Here is a 16976-nt window from a genome sequence, read left to right on the forward strand (position 1 = left end):
AAGTGAATGCAATTCGGACAGTTGTCGAGAGAGCCGAGAAGGCGTCGAAACAGAAGTGGAGAGGAGATCTATATTGGCAAATCAAAGTTGGCACTCGTGGAGAATAGAAGAACTATGAAAGTGATGATGGTTTCAAAATTTTCCACGGGGAAGTATACGAGTGCAATCTTAAAATGCTTTTATTTTGAAAATGGAGCATTTTATTTAAATCTGGTTACTGCTACAGTGGTAGAAAAGCGGAAGTCTATGTTTATACCTAAAAATCGGAAAAGAAATTATGTTTTCTGTATTATATGTCTACTGAGTAGTCCTGAAGTTTTCTACTAACGTAGCACTAACCAGATTTAAATAAAATGCTCCATTCACAAAATAAAAGCATTTTAAGATTGCACTCGTATACTTCCCCGTGGAAAATTTTGAAACCATCATCACTTTCATAGTTCTTCTATTCTCCACGAGAGCCAACTTTGATTTGTCAATTACGCCGTGATGACGATCGACGTTCCCGATTTTGTTAGGTTCCCGTTTTTGTCAGCCTTAAATTTCAGAGGGGCTGACAAAAACGGGAAAATACTGTAGTAGAATTAAAAAGCAAAATCGACGTCAATGCAATTTATTTTACTAAAACGCTCATCAATCAATTTAGGAAAAATTAAAACAAAATATGTATGGTAAAAGGTTCCGAAGAAACGTGCTCAACTTTTTGGCTCAGCACTGGTACTATCTTCGGTCCCAAGCTAATCGATGCACCCCTCGAAACATAGGAAAATCCACGAACCCCTCATTTTATCTGTCAAACTTTCATAGCGAATCAAAACAAACATAGTGTAGTACTAGCATTTCGACTAGAATGGGGTACGTTAATAGATTTGCTTGGGACCAATAGGCTAGTCCAGTAGTGTGCCAATTTAAAATCGTTAGTTTCGTATTGATTGTTGCTATAACTTCGTTCACTTGAGAGATAGAAAATGTTCGTCTCCCCCCTTAAGGGGAACAGCCCCTATGTAACTACGTAAACTGAAACAAGGACCATAGTTAGGAATACTATTTTGCAGAAAACACTTATTTTCAATATAACCACGCTTATTACCGTTAAATCTACTATGAATTCAGTATAGTTGACTATGAATGTTAACAAATTTACTATGATTCTGGCAAAACAACTATGCTTGCTCCAAATGCATAGTAATTATGATAGAAAGAATAGTACAATAAAATAAAATTGTTTTCTGCAAAAATCTATTGGTGAAGGTATTTAATTTAAATCAGCACTATAGTATTTTTCCAATGGATTTTGTTTCAGTGTAGACATTTTTTTGGGATTCTTGACCTCCCCTCCCCCTCTTCCTGCGTAGACAATTGACAATACGCCTTTTTAATGCACCACCAACGTAGAGTGCGCCACGCGAGTTCAAGAAGAAACGTCAACCAAACCGTTTGTTTACATCAAAATAAGGGTTTTTCTTAACACAAATTACAGCAATTTTCATTGAAAATCTTGCCAATTTCCATCAGTAATTGTCTAATAATACGATTTTCCACATATCTGAGGTGATTTGCACCTTAACTATTCACACACAAGAAATCCGGAAGATCATAACCACTAAGGCACTTTTCTAATTTTCCATTTTTCTCAACAAAAATATTCCTGAACACCAGCAGGATCTTTTCAAAAACGTTACAGAATTAAATTTTTCAACTGTAGATTAAGTTTTGCAGCATCTCAGATGAATCAATTTATCAGGAAAAGTAAAACAACATGCTTATCAGCATAGTTGTACTTTTCTTTATTAAGTTTTAAATCTGTATTTAAGGAGTGTAAATTGTCCAAAAAAATACATTTAATGCTTTATGTCGCTGGTTCATAGTGTTCTTTGACTATTACTAAATCAGTAATATCAATATTGTATTCGAAGTTGCCTGAAAAAAGATTATTAGATTGAGTGGTATACTACAAAATAAACAGGGAAATAGCTGTGCATTGTGTTGTTGCTGAATTGACCGTTGAATGCTGCTGTTGTTGTTGCTGTATGGTTTGGTTTAAAAAAATAAAGTATATTTGAGTTTTTTTTTGCATTGAGTTTGAATTAGTTCTAATAGTGCACACTATTTGGTTCTTTTTATTTAGTGCGGATGAAACTCATGTTGGGTAGTTTATTGTTGAATCGGCAGATTTAGTGAAAATTTAGTGAACAGGCGTCGTACACAATCTAGCCGTTGGTTCGCGCTTTGGTGTATTGGTGCTGAAGTAGCTCTATTAGTAGCAGACAGGGTGGTTAGATCGTCAGATTTGGTGAAAATTTAGTGAACGGGCGTCGTACACAATCTAGCTAGTTGGTTCGAGCTTGGTGTATGGGTGCTGAAGTAGCTCGATTAGTAGCTCACGCTGTGGCTCTGTTGAACCGACAAATAAATGAAATGCATGTTGTTGAAGCTCCCACAGAATAAATAGATTTGGTAACAAACAGAGTGAACGGGCGTCGTACACAATCAAGCCGTTGGTTCGAGCTTGGTGTATTGGTGCTGAAGTAGCCTGCTGGTAGTAACACTTTGCGTGGTTCTGTCGATTTCTAGCAAGGGCGAAATTCACTGCGTGCAACATTGTACGCAAGTTTGAGTAGTCCTGGTTTGGATAGGCAGATTTGGCCGAAATTAGAGCAAATGAGCGTCAGGTAAACTCAAACCTACTAAACTCTTTAGAAAATATCTAAAATTCAATCTATCCATAGTAATCTATCAACGGAAGCAAAAGTAACTTTAAAATAAAGTTGTGTTGCCACATACAGTCAATAATGTTTTTTCGAGTACTTTAGTACAATATTGGGGATTTGCTGGCTTGTTATCTGTCAATAATATTTTGTACAGGTGTGCGTAGTAACTTTTGTTTTTTGTACTTGTTTATCTTTTGTGTGGATGTATTTTTGACTTGCTCTAACTGATTTTGTTTTTTGTTTGTTGTTTTAAACTGGTCATCATGGAAAGCGAATGTGCAATTTGTGTGGAATGTAATAAAATTGAAAAGGATGCCAGTAAAATAATAACCTGTATGTATTGTTTTTCTGAAGCACATTATAAGTGCCGCAATATTACCGGGAATGCTGTGCGACGCATTAAAGAGAGGATGTACTTTTGCTCTCACAACTGTTCGAGCATTTATCAATGGATCATTGAGATGCAGAACCACAAATCATCAATCGTTGAATCGCTTGCCGTTGAGCTAAAGGGAGCAGTGGCTAGTGCTGTGTCCCAGGAAATTCAAAATTTTAGATGTGAGGTGAAACAGATTACGACTGCAATAGAAAAGCCGCAAGACTTTCTATCGTCTAAATTTGATGGCATCGTGACCGATTTTCATGAGTTGAAGAGAGAGAATGAATGTTTAAAGCAAAATATCGACAAATTGAAGGATACTCAACAAATTTTGTCGAAAACGGTACATAAGCTGGAACACCAAGTAGATAAAAGTAACCGTGATAAAAATTGCAATAATGCGGTAATTCTCGGTGTCCCATTTATCCCTGGTGAAAATACTAAGGAAATTGTTCAAAAAGTTATTGCTTGTTTTGGCGTAACTGTAAATTCTGATGAGATAGTTTCTGCCGCTAGGTTAAATGCTAAAAATAAACCAATACATTCACTGGTACCTATTCGTGTTGTCTTTAAAAACGAAAATATCAAGGAGATTGTTTTCTCTAAAAAAAGGGGAATCGGTAAGCTACTCTCATCATCAATCGATCCAAGTTATATGATCAACGCTAAACCAACAACCGTCACAATGCGCGATGAATTGACCCCACTATCCATGGAGCTTTTAACTGAAATGAGAGGGTATCAGGAGAAGTTGCAACTAAAATATGTTTGGTGCAGTAGAGGGGGAAATGTATTAGTAAAGAAAAATGAGAATTCTAAGCCTGAGATTATAAAAACTAGGGATGATATAATTGAATTGGTAAGCCGTTATAGCGGAAAATCTCCGTCAAAATAAACTCCTTCTCCCAAGAGGAAACGTAACGATAATAACTCCAATAAGTAATCTTTTATAAATGTATGTGTTTTATGTTTTTCTTTGTCAATTTGTAAACTAAATAAAATAAAATGGCTAATGGAATAAATTATTACCATGATTGTATTGATGAGTTTAATTTAAATTATCCTGAAAGTAGTGATCATTTTCTTCGTATAGCACAATGGAATGTAAGAGGAATAAATAACATGTCTAAGTTTGATAACATTCTTTTGTTCTTAGATAATATAAAAATACCTATTGATGTGTTTGTTGTGGGTGAAACGTGGCTGAAAGCTGATAATTGTCCTTTGTTCAGTATACCCAATTATAATTCAATATTTTCTTGTCGTGATACGTCCTCTGGTGGTCTTGCAGTCTATGTCAAGAATGGGTTGAGCTTTAATGTAAAGAAAAACATCTCTATTGATGGAATTCACTTAATTCATATTGAAATTAATATAAATGGATTGATCTACGATATTGTAGGAGTTTACAGACCTCCATCGTTCGATTTCAATCAATTTCATAATGAGCTGGAGAGTTTGTTGTCAACTCAGGGTTCACGTCCGCTTTTTATTGTCGGTGACATGAATATTCCAATAAATTTAATCAATAATAATATTGTTCGTCGTTATACAAGTTTATTGGAATCATATGATTATATTTGTTCGAATACATATACAACTCGCCCAGTTAGTAATAACATTTTAGACCATGTTATTGGACGAAAAGAGGATATTGCTTGTACAAAAAATGATACAATTTATTCGGATATCAGTGATCACTTAGTAATTGTTTCATCCTTCAGAATAAGCAATCCAAAAGAACATGTCGTGTTAACAAAAAAAATTGTAGATAACTACAAACTTAATCAACTCTGTTAATCCCGCCACGTCCAATGGCCCGACGAGCCCCAGCAGCCCCACCGCTACCACTGTGACGGACGCATACACCTCAACGCGACCACACCCGTGTGTTGGTCAGAGGATCGTCGATCGTATGAAAGTCAAGCGGTCGACGGGTAAAATATGTAAACAAGCCAGAACAATAGCTGAATCGAGGAAGTAAAAAGTAAAATTAATTCTACTCGCAAGTGGTGTTACCTTAATCTACCTAATTTATACTGTTAAACTTAAATACTATCACTATCTAACGTGTCGATTGAACTAGACTACAGTATCTTGATTAACTTATAATACTTTGAACTTATCTAAGGTGAGAACTAGCTGGAAAATTAGTGAACTTATAACTAAACATATCTATATATACATCTAATAGCTACCTACCGCTGAAGAAAACCTTAACTTATAACCATAATATCTTGCTCTATGCAAACTAATTACTGCGGAACGAATCACCAAAAGTAAGTGTAATGCAATATTTATATTTGTGCACGAAACATAACATTGTCCAATGTTCTCAGGAATTTGTAATTTTTTCCATTTCGATCAATCTGCCGGAATAAAATTCACGGATTCAAAAGATTCGTTTTTACCGCCCAACATCTTACAAATTCTTTTGTGGCAAACTTTACGATGTCTGGCAAGGGATCGAAGTCTGGATCGGCCAAAGGCGACCTCGCTAGAACTACGCTCACTGATCGTCGGGAAGACGGAGCGAGCGCGATTTATTCGTCAGCGAGGACCTCGTCTGGCATAGCCGACCCAATAGTCAACACAACTGCAGTTGCTCCTATCAACAGCCCCATTGTCGCTGCGAGTGCACCGAATGCTGCAGCGGTCGCGACGTGCGATGCAGTGGGTTTGACGAACCAGGTAGCCAGCGCATTGCGCACTGCAGCAGTAGTCTCGGCTGATCCGGTAAGGACAGGAAATCCCCCTCCTACCCCCCAGGTAAATGATGACGTTGTTGCAAATAAAGTGTATGCCATGAAGAAAGGAGCAGTTCCGAAGCAATCGGCTTCGACTGTCAACCCTAAAGTTAAATCTGTCCTTTCCAATCTACACGGAAAGGACGTTGTCAGACGCAATCCGGTACGTCATGCGCGGGCATATCGGTTCAATAGCTGTGAGTTGTGTGCAGAAAGTGATAATAGTAGAATGGTGCAGTGTGATGGTTGCGAGAGATGGTTCCACTTCTGCTGCGTGGAAGTTACTGAAGGAATAGCTGAAGTTAGTTGGAACTGCCCAGTGTGTCCAGTAGGGCAGAGCGAAGTCCAACAATCAACCCCAGCGAAAGACGTCCAAGCAGTAGTGCAGGCTGCTAATCCAACCCCAAAGGACTCTGGCGATGCGAAATCAAGCGGAAAGAAAAGCAGCAAACGGAGTGAACAGCGGAAAATTGACTTGAAGCTGCAGAAACTCGAGGAGCAGAGGAAGCTGGAACAAAAGTTCCTGGAAGAAAAGTACAGAATTTTGGAAGAGGTGGAAGATGACAGTGAGACGGATTTGGACAACGAGGATCTCGAGAAAATGTCTACAGTTTCGCAATGGATCAAAGATACGGAACGCGGCGGAGTAGTTCAAGACTCTGGAGTCGAAGAAGAGAATCTTTCGGAAGAACCGAGGTTTCCACCTGGACTCGCCGATCAGTCAGTAGTGGTCGACCAACGACAAGTAGGACAGCAACATCGTTCGCAAGGAGGGCGGCGTAACACCATACCAGATTTCGCTCCCGAACAACGTTCTACGCCACAGACGCGGCTTCGTCCAACGGATCCTACCTCTCAGCGTTACTCTACGTTCCCGGCATCCATGTTAAGACCGCAGTTTCCCCCTCGACCATCAGTGACCGGTCCAACGCTCACGGCAATGGAACCTGAACCAATTCCTGTCGAGGAGACCATATGTATCCTCAACCGAAGCCAGATGGCCGCCAGACAAGCAGTATCTAAGGACTTGCCTGAATTCTATGGAAACCCCGAGGACTGGCCACTTTTCTTCTCGATGTACACCTCATCAACACAGATGTGTGGCTTTTCCAATGAAGAGAACATGCTTCGTCTACGTAAGTGCCTAAAAGGAAAGGCACTGGATGCTGTAAGATGTCGGTTGCTACATCCTTCCAACGTGTATGGTGTCCTTACAACACTGAAGATGCTCTACGGCAGGCCAGAAGCGATCGTTCAAGCAGCGATAAGGAAAATTCGTTCAGTACCACCCCCGGAGATCGATCGTCTAGAGAGTCTGGTCAACTTTGCGCTCACTGTCGAAAACTTAGTAGCAACGATAGAAGCCTGTGGGGTACAGGACTTCGTGTACAACGCCTCACTCAAGCTCGAGTTGGTAGATCGATTACCGTCGATGCTGAAGCTGGACTGGGCGAAATACACTAGAGGCAATCCGGCCACAAATCTCGCGGACTTCAGTACCTGGTTATACTCCATGGCGGAGGATGCAAGCGCAGCATGCAGACGTCCATCAACGCTCCACGAAGTCGAGTCAACAAAAAAGATGGATTCATCAACGTCCACACCGAAACTAGCAACGATCGATCCGGATTCTCTGCAGCTCCAGCTAAAGATACGCGTACCCAATCGAGAGATTCTCCAAAGGAATGCCTTGTATGCAAAGGTTCTTGTCCGTCACTTGCTAAGTGCAAAAGGTTCGTCGAGCTGAGCTACGAGTCGAAGTGGGCAGTAATACGGGAAGCAAAGCTGTGCCGTAAGTGTCTTCGCAAACACAACGGCACCTGCAGACAGCAAAGCAAATGTGGAGTTAGAGAATGTACCTACCTGCACCACCCTTTGCTTCACTCCGAGAGAACCGAAGCCTCCAGAAACGGCTCCCGGGTGGAAGCTGCTACGAACACCAGTTGTAACGTTCATCAAGCGCAGACAAACGACGTGCTATTCCGGATTGTTCCAGTTGTGCTCCACGGTCCGTCGAAGATGATTCAGACGTACGCTTTCATCGATGATGGGTCCGAGCTAACCCTCATGGAGCATTCTCTTGCACAGGAGCTTGGGTTACAAGGACCAAACAAAGCACTCTGTTTGAAATGGACAGGTGGTAGCAGAAGAATGGAGAACGAATCTCAAAAGGTAGAGGTGGTCATTTCTTCTGTGAGAAATACATCCCAAAAGTACAAACTGGCGGATGTTCGGACTATACATGAGCTGAAACTCCGGCCACAAACCCTGATAGCTTCGGAAATGCAGAGTCAGTATAGTCATCTCACTGGAATCCCCTTCGATTCCTACACTGAAGTAAGTCCGCGAATCCTGATTGGACTGGATAACGCGCAACTTGGGCATGCGTTCAAGAGTCGCGAAGGAAAACCATCCGAACCGATTGCCGTCAAAACCCGTCTAGGATGGATCGTGTACGGGAGCTGTTCGTCCAATCATCTCGGAAATCATGTAAACTACCACGCTGTACAAGCGTGCGAGTGCAACGAAGGTTCTGACGAAAGTCTCCATGCAGCAATGAAAAACTACTTCACTCTCGATAGCATGGGCATCTCTAAGCCTGACAAGTTACCGCTCTCCGTAGACGACCAGCGTGCTATGGACATTCTGGAAGTGGTGACACTACCCAAGGACGGCCGCTATGAATCAGGCCTTCTTTGGAAGTATGACGCAGTGCGGCTTCCCGATAGTAAAGCTATGGCTCTCAGGAGATGGGAGTGTTTAGAGCGGCGGATGAAGAAGGACGTAGGATTGGCGGAGGCACTACGTGCAAAAATGGCCGAGTACGTCCAGAAAGGGTATGTCCGGAAACTGAGCGGAGATGAACTGAGGCATCGTCAACCGCGTGAGTGGTATCTGCCAGTGTTTCCGGTCTATAATCCCAACAAACCAGGAAAATTGAGGTTGGTTTGGGATGCAGCAGCTACCGTCCAAGGAATCTCCTTGAACTCGGTTTTACTGAAAGGACCCGATCAATTGATGTCTCTACTGTTAGTCTTGATTCAGTTCCGGGAGTTTCGAGTCGCGGTATGCGGGGACCTACGAGAAATGTTCCACCAGGTGTTGATGAGGGAGGAAGACCAGCATTGCCTGCGATTCTACTGGAAGGAAGATGGGGAGGATGGTGCGCCGGATGTGTATGTTATGAAAGTGATGACATTTGGCGCCTGCTGTTCGCCTACGACAGCCCAGTATGTTAAAAATATCAATGCGAAACGATTCGAACACGAGTGCCCGCAAGCCGTCGATGCCATTGTGAGGAAGCATTATGTTGACGACATGCTTGCCAGCGTCGAAACGGAGGAAGAAGCTGTAAAGCTGGCACAGGACGTGAAACGCATCCATGCCGCAGGAGGTTTCGAAATGCGAAATTGGCTGTCCAATTCATCGACCGTACTGGCGTCCCTGCAGGCGGCAGCGACTAACGAAAAGAACCTCAGTGCTGGAGAAGAAGGAAACGTCACCGAAAAGGTGTTAGGCCTTTGGTGGAATACGACTACGGACTGTTTCACTTTCAAGGTGTCTCCAAGGTACGACCAGGACCTGCTGTCCGGGGACCGTCGACCAACTAAACGTGAGGTGCTTCGAACGCTTATGGAGCATTTCCAGCCCAAAACGCAAACCGGTTGGTCATGAGTGTTTCCGATTTGAATGAAACATTTCTCACGTGTTCGCTGCTACTAATGGTTGCATTTCTCATTTAAATATGATTTTTTCCTCCAGAGTAACTTTTGAAAAGGGCGTATAAAAAAATGGATTATTTTTTTTTCAAAAAATCATAACTTGAAAACTATTGATCTGATCAAAATGGCATATGAGAAGAAGTTTTAGGTAGTTAAATTATCTTTGCGGAAAAAAATACACTGAAAGAAAAACTTAGTAAATTAGTATTTAAAAAATGTAAAACGATGATTATCTCAAAACACGCCCCCTTCGATCTTTATAAATTTTTTTTTCAAGAAAACTGAAAAAATGCCCTAATATTTGGTGAAGAGTGTATACTGGTAACTTTCTTAAAAAAAAAATTATGATTTTTGAAATTTTTGTTGGTTTTTACAAGTTGGTGAAATTGCATATTTTTTAGTAAAATAGTAATTTATTTGGATTTTACGCATAATTTTTAAAAACATTGCATATAAAAATATTTTTCCTAAGTCCAGCCGTTCTCAAGTTAATGCAATTTAAAAAAAATAATTTTAATAATTTTCTACATTTTGGGCCATTTTCAAATGTTAGTCGTGATGTCCAGCAACGAAATGTTTTTCCATGAATATATATTAAAAAACAGACAATTTATTCTCAAATATGGTAGTTGTCAGACTTACCCGTTTCTATTTAGACGCAGCGGAAAAGAAACAAGTTTATAAATAAATACTCTCAAATATACCCAAATAATCAACAAACCCACTCATGTGCCTTTTTTCTGTCCTCTATTAGTTGTATACTTGGATAGAATTGTGTATGTCATAACATAGGCTCAAAACATAACCAGGTAAACAAATATGTTATTAAACCTGTAATTGAGATAAATTCTCTAGGTACTTCTCTGACGTATACCATATTGTGCCTTAAGAGCTCATCCCGCGATATCACAACTACATAAAAAGGCACCCCGTGGAGGCTTCTTACACTCACACTTAAAAAAGTTTGCTATAATCAATTGTATCTAATGAAGATAGGTATAATGTCAACATTGTAATTATTCTGCTACATACATATATATATATATATATATATATATATTGGGACGATCTTCACCTGTTCCATTCAGTTCATCTCTCTTAGTGTTTCAAGTTAAAAAGCAAGTAGTTTTTTACGATGGATAACAATTTCAAGTGTTGTAAACCTCCACCTAAATCAATTTCAAAGCATGACACAGTAGCAGTTCAGTTGTTTATCTCAAAATGATTAGAATTTTTAAAGTTGCAAATAACAGTCCAAAAGTGTATTTTTATGTCAGATGGAGCAGCATCACAGTACAAAAACATAAAATTTTTTGCTAGCATTTGTGATAAGCAAGATAAGCATAATGTAGAAATTGAATGGCATTTTTTTGCAACTTCACACGGCAAAGGTCATTGTGATGCGATTGGCGGTACCCTTAAGAGAATGGCAACCAGAGCAAGTTTAGCTAAGCAACACGAGCACCCTATAACGAACCCTTAACAACTGTACGACTGGGCAAATAGTCGTAAAGAAGATCTTCAAACAAAAATGTCATTTTGTTATGTTTCTACGGAAGAATACAAAAAGGCTGACACGGAATTTGATCCAATTTTTAAGAAAGTGAAACCAATTCCTGGAACTCGAAAATATCATTGCTATATTCAGGGTGCCTTCCATTCATTTTGACTAAAAAAATGTTTTAAGAAATTATGGAATAATAAGACATAATGAAAATATTTTGATTATGTAAACAACAAGAAAAGATTGTTAAGTTTGTGTTTGACACATAATACCTGCCAATTTTGCCACATGAGAGTCGCAATAAGCGATTTTGTAATTTATCTCACCCACTCTTCGCTCTTCACTCTTCGCGAAGAGGCGATCAGAAAAACGCTCATTGTGACTCTGTAAAAGCTAAATTTGCTGGTTTGATGTGTGAAACACAAACTTTACAATCTTTTCTTATTACTTACACATACAAAATATCATCATGATATCCTATTATTCTATAATTTCATAAAACATTTTTTTAGTCAAAATGAATGGAAGGCACCCTGGCTATATTCCAGTTTCAAACAACCAAATTGCAGTAAAAATATTCTCTAATTCAAACGATACACCCAAATTATTCAATGTATTCAAATAATATGAGTTGTAAAATAAAATAATAAATATATACTGTTTCTTATCTCAACAAATCTTTCATTTGACCACATCAACGTGCTTCTCTGATAGAAACGGGTAAGTCTGACAGCTACCATATCTGAGAATGAATTGTTTGTTTTTTAATATACAATCATGAAATAAAATCTCGTTGCTGGACATCTCGACGAACATTTGAAAATGGCCTAAAATGTTGAAAATTGTTATAATTATATTTTTTTAATTTGCATTAACTTGAGAACGGCTGGACTTAGGAAAAAAGTTCCTATATGCAAAGTTATCGAAAATTATGCGTAGAATCCAAATAAATTGTTATTTTTCAAAAAAATATGCATTTTCATCAACTTGTAAAAATCAACAAAAATTAAAAAAAATTATAGATTTCTTTTTAAGGAAGTTACCAGCATACATTTTTCACCAAATTCAAGGGTATTCCATCAATTTTCTTGAAAAAAAAAATTATAAAGATCGAAGGGGGGGTGTTTTGAGATAATCATCGTTTTACGTTTTTTAAATACTAATTTACGAATTTTTTTCTTTCAGTGTATTTTTTTCGCAAAGATAATTTAATTACCTAAAACTTCTTCTCATATGCCGTTTTGATCAGATCAATAGTTTTCAAGTTATGATTTTTTGAATAAAAAATAATCAATTTTTTTATACGCCCTTTTCAAAAGTTACTCTGGAGGAAAAAATCATATTTAAATGAAAAATGCAACCATTAGTAGCAGCGAACACGTGAGCAATGTTTCATTCAAATCAGAAGGGGTCGAGACAAAATTGACATTTTTTTTAACGATTTGAGCTAGAAATGCTCTATGATGATGTTCGACCCGCTTGGCTTCATTACGCACTTTCTCATGTACCTGAAAGTACTGCTGCAGGAGATTTGGAGATCCTCGGTTGATTGGGACACCCCCATTGAAGAACCACAGTTCCAGAAGTGGCTGACATGGTTGAAGGTTCTGCCGGAGGTAACCAACGTCCAGATTCCACGGTGTTATAGAGCGTCTGTGTCACTAGGAAGCAACTGCAAAGTTCAAATGCACACGTTCGTTGACGCAAGTGAGAACGGCTTCGCAGCGGTAGTGTATCTCAGGTTTGAAGAAGGAGACGCAATTGAAACCGCGTTCGTGAGTGCAAAAACGAGAGTTGCCCCGTTGAAATTCCTTTCCATACCCCGCTCCGAGCTTCAAGCCAGTGTCCTCGGAGTTCGCTTAGCGAAAAGCGTCGCCCAGTCACTATCCGTTAGGGTGTCAGAACGCTTTTTCTGGACAGACTCCAGAGACGTTCTATGCTGGCTGAACTCTGATCACAGAAGATACAGCCAGTTCGTAGCATTTCGGGTGAGCGAGATACTGGAAACGACTGATGTGAAGGAGTGGCGATGGGTTCCCACGAAGCTGAACGTGGCCGACGAAGGAACCAAATGGACCCGCCATCCTGATCTCACCGCCTCCAGCCGCTGGTTTCAAGGACCGGAATTCCTGAGGCAGTCTAAAGCAGAATGGCCGTCTGGCCTGCGATGTGGAATGACGGATGTGGAACTGCGTGCGCACTTATTAACGCACGTCTCCACGGCCGAATCAATTGTTGAAGCACAAAACTTCTCCAAGTGGACAACGATACTACGGAGTACAGCGTACGTGTTCCGGTACATATGCAACTCAAAGCAGATGGTCAAGACGAAACAGCGAACCGGTGGACCGTTGACGCAACAGGAATTATACAGGGCCGATAACTTTCTCTATCGCCTTGCCCAGAGTTGCGAATACGTCGACGAGCTTGCGATCCTCGTCAGTAATCGCCGAATTGGATCGGAGAAGAAGTCGATTCCAAAGTGCAGCTCTATTGCCTACTTCCGTCCGTTTCTCGATGAATACGACGTGCTGAGAGTCCGTGGCCGTACCGCTGCCTGCCCGTTGATCGACTACGATGCAGTCAACCCTGTCATTCTTCCTCGTAACCACCATGTCACACGGCTGATAGTCTCTCACTACCACAGCAAATATCACCACCAAAACCACAACACAGTCCTCAACGAGATTCGCCAGCGATACAGGATTCCTCACCTCAAGTCCGTATACTACACGATCCGGAAGCAATGCCAAAAATGCATGAACGAAAGGGCAACTCCACAACCGCCGACCATGAGTGATCTGCCGCCATCACGTCTGGCTGCGTACTCTCGTCCGTTCACGCATATGGGGGTGGATTATTTCGGGCCGATCATGGTATCCGCCAACCGTAAAACAGAGAAACGCTGGGTGTTGATAGCTACCTGCCTGACCATCCGCGCCATACACCTGCAAATTGCACACACTCTAAATACCGATTCCTGCATCATGGCTCTACGCAACGTCATAGGTAGGAGGGGTACACCGACGGTCATCTATAGTGACCAAGGAACTAACTTTCGAGGCGCTAGTAAGGAGCTGAAGGCCGCTATGGAGAGTTTGGATCAGGAACGCTTGATGATCGAGTTCACGACTCCTCACACCAGCTGGAGTTTCAATCCACCAGCCTCCCCGCACATGGGTGGAGCGTGGGAACGTCTTATCCGTACAGTCAAACAGAACCTCGGGAAGATCCTGCCAGCCAGCACGCTATCGTACGAAGTCCTTGAAAACCTGCTCATAGAAGTCGAAAACGTGGTTAACTCACGACCGCTGACCAGCATTCCATTGGAAGACGACGAATCCCCGGTGCTCACACCGAACCACTTCTTGCTGGGATCGTCGAACGGTTTGAAGCCGTGGCTACCTTTCGACGACAGTCCTGCGGTACTCAGGAACTGTTGGCAACGCTCTCAGACCTTGGCCAACCAGTTCTGAAGACAATGGGTTCGAGATTATCTGCCGTCGATCACTCGCCGAACCAAATGGTTTGGCCCAGTGAAACCCATCGAAACCGACGACATCGTCGTCATCGTGGACCCGAACTTTCAGCGAAACTGCTGGTTAAAGGGACGCGTAATAGCAACGAAGCCAGGAGCCGACGGCCAAGTGAGGTGCGCAACCGTCCGGACCATTAGTGGTATCTATGAGCGTCCAGCCGTGAAGCTCGCCGTGCTAGACGTAGGCGTCTGCAAGGATACGCCTCAGGACGACCATCGGCGCATTCCGGGAGGGAGTGTTAATCCCGCCACGTCCAATGGCCCGACGAGCCCCAGCAGCCCCACCGCTACCACTGTGACGGACGCATACACCTCAACGCGACCACACCCGTGTGTTGGTCAGAGGATCGTCGATCGTATGAAAGTCAAGCGGTCGACGGGTAAAATATGTAAACAAGCCAGAACAATAGCTGAATCGAGGAAGTAAAAAGTAAAATTAATTCTACTCGCAAGTGGTGTTACCTTAATCTACCTAATTTATACTGTTAAACTTAAATACTATCACTATCTAACGTGTCGATTGAACTAGACTACAGTATCTTGATTAACTTATAATACTTTGAACTTATCTAAGGTGAGAACTAGCTGGAAAATTAGTGAACTTATAACTAAACATATCTATATATACATCTAATAGCTACCTACCGCTGAAGAAAACCTTAACTTATAACCATAATATCTTGCTCTATGCAAACTAATTACTGCGGAACGAATCACCAAAAGTAAGTGTAATGCAATATTTATATTTGTGCACGAAACATAACATTGTCCAATGTTCTCAGGAATTTGTAATTTTTTCCATTTCGATCAATCTGCCGGAATAAAATTCACGGATTCAAAAGATTCGTTTTTACCGCCCAACAAACTCTTTACTGGTTTTTTAAATGGTTTCGTTTGCTCCGAAGATGTCAATGAATCCATTATCGCTATAAAAACGGCTTATAATGATATATTAGCACAATGCACCAAGTCGATAACTGAACGAGTGAATGTTAAAACTAAACATTGTCCTTGGCTTAACTATCATACGTGGCAATGGATAAAACTTAAAAACAAATATTTGAAAAAAGTAAAGAAAAATCCTTATAATGATCATCTGAAAGAAATGTTGAAACATATAACTAAAAAGACTGATATTGCTAAAAAAAGATGTAAAAATGATTATTTCATTAAATTATTTGAGGACACAAGTAGTGCCAAGGTTTGGAAAAACTTAGATAGAATATTGGGAAGGAAAAAACATGCTCCAAATATTGAACTTCAATATGATGGACATAAAACATCAAGTTGTTCAGAAATTTGTGAAATGTTTAACCAATTCTTCTCAAACATTGGAGCTAATCTTGCTAGTAGTATTCGAAAAAATAACTTAAATCCTTTGAGTACTGTAAGTCACCTAGAGCATACTATTTTTCTCAAACCTACTGATGTAATTGAGGTTTCTTCCTTGATTAATAATCTAAATACTAAAAAAAGCTGTGGCCCTGATAAACTTCCAGCAAGTATCATCAAACATAACCTCAATGAGTTTGCAAAAATTTTTACTCGACTTTTCAATTGTATACTGAGACAAGGGAAGTATCCAGATTGTCTCAAAGTAGCAAGAGTGGTGCCAATTTTTAAAGCCGGCGATGTGTCTGATCCTTGTAATTATCGTCCTATTTCCACACTGTCTGTAATAAATAAACTTTTCGAAAAATTGCTAGTAAATAGACTTGTCAATTTCTTGAACAAATTTAATGTTTTGTATAAATTTCAATACGGGTTTCGGAAAGGATGTAGTACTTCAACAGCAATAGTCGAGCTAGTTGATTTTTTACTGAATAAAATTGATAATAAATGTATCGTAGGAGGCCTCTTTATTGACCTAAAAAAAGCATTTGATACCCTGAATCACAATATTTTACTGAAAAAATTAGAAAGCTATGGGATACGTGGATTGGCTAATGACATTATACGTAGTTATTTGACTGATAGGAAACAGTTTGTGGCATATAAAGAAGCACAGAGCTCTCTCCGATCAGTAAATATAGGGGTTCCACAAGGTAGTAATATCGGGCCTCTCTTATTTCTTATCTATATTAACGATATAGGAAATTTACCTCTTAAGGGAATAGCTAAATTATTTGCTGACGATACAGCACTTTTTTACCCAAATCAGGATACTGCATCTATCGTTTCCTGCATAAACGATGATTTACAGGTACTCATGAGATACTTTGATACTAACTTACTTTCGTTAAACTTATCAAAGACTAAATATATGGTGTTCCACTCACCGAGGAAAAAAATTTCTCAACACAACAGTCCGTCAATTGGGTCTAACGTAATAGAGAAAGTATCAAGTTTTAAATATTTAGGCTTGGTATTAGATC

The 16976-nt window shown here is 40.2% G+C and overlaps 1 protein-coding gene across 1 annotated transcript; it reads left to right on the plus strand.

The window, feature by feature from the left end:
• Positions 1-12526: 12526 nt before the first annotated feature.
• Positions 12527-14539, plus strand: LOC135711085 (uncharacterized). The gene has a single exon (XM_065233826.1). The coding sequence runs from the start codon at positions 12527-12529 to the stop codon at positions 14537-14539; it is 2013 nt and encodes a 670-aa protein (XP_065089898.1).
• The last annotated feature ends 2437 nt before the right edge of the window (positions 14540-16976 follow it).

Source organism: Ochlerotatus camptorhynchus, unplaced genomic scaffold (genome assembly GCF_037179485.1).
Source record: "Ochlerotatus camptorhynchus isolate MF236.1 unplaced genomic scaffold, CSIRO-AGI_Acam_v1.1 ptg000418l, whole genome shotgun sequence".
Taxonomy (NCBI): domain Eukaryota; kingdom Metazoa; phylum Arthropoda; class Insecta; order Diptera; family Culicidae; genus Ochlerotatus; species Ochlerotatus camptorhynchus.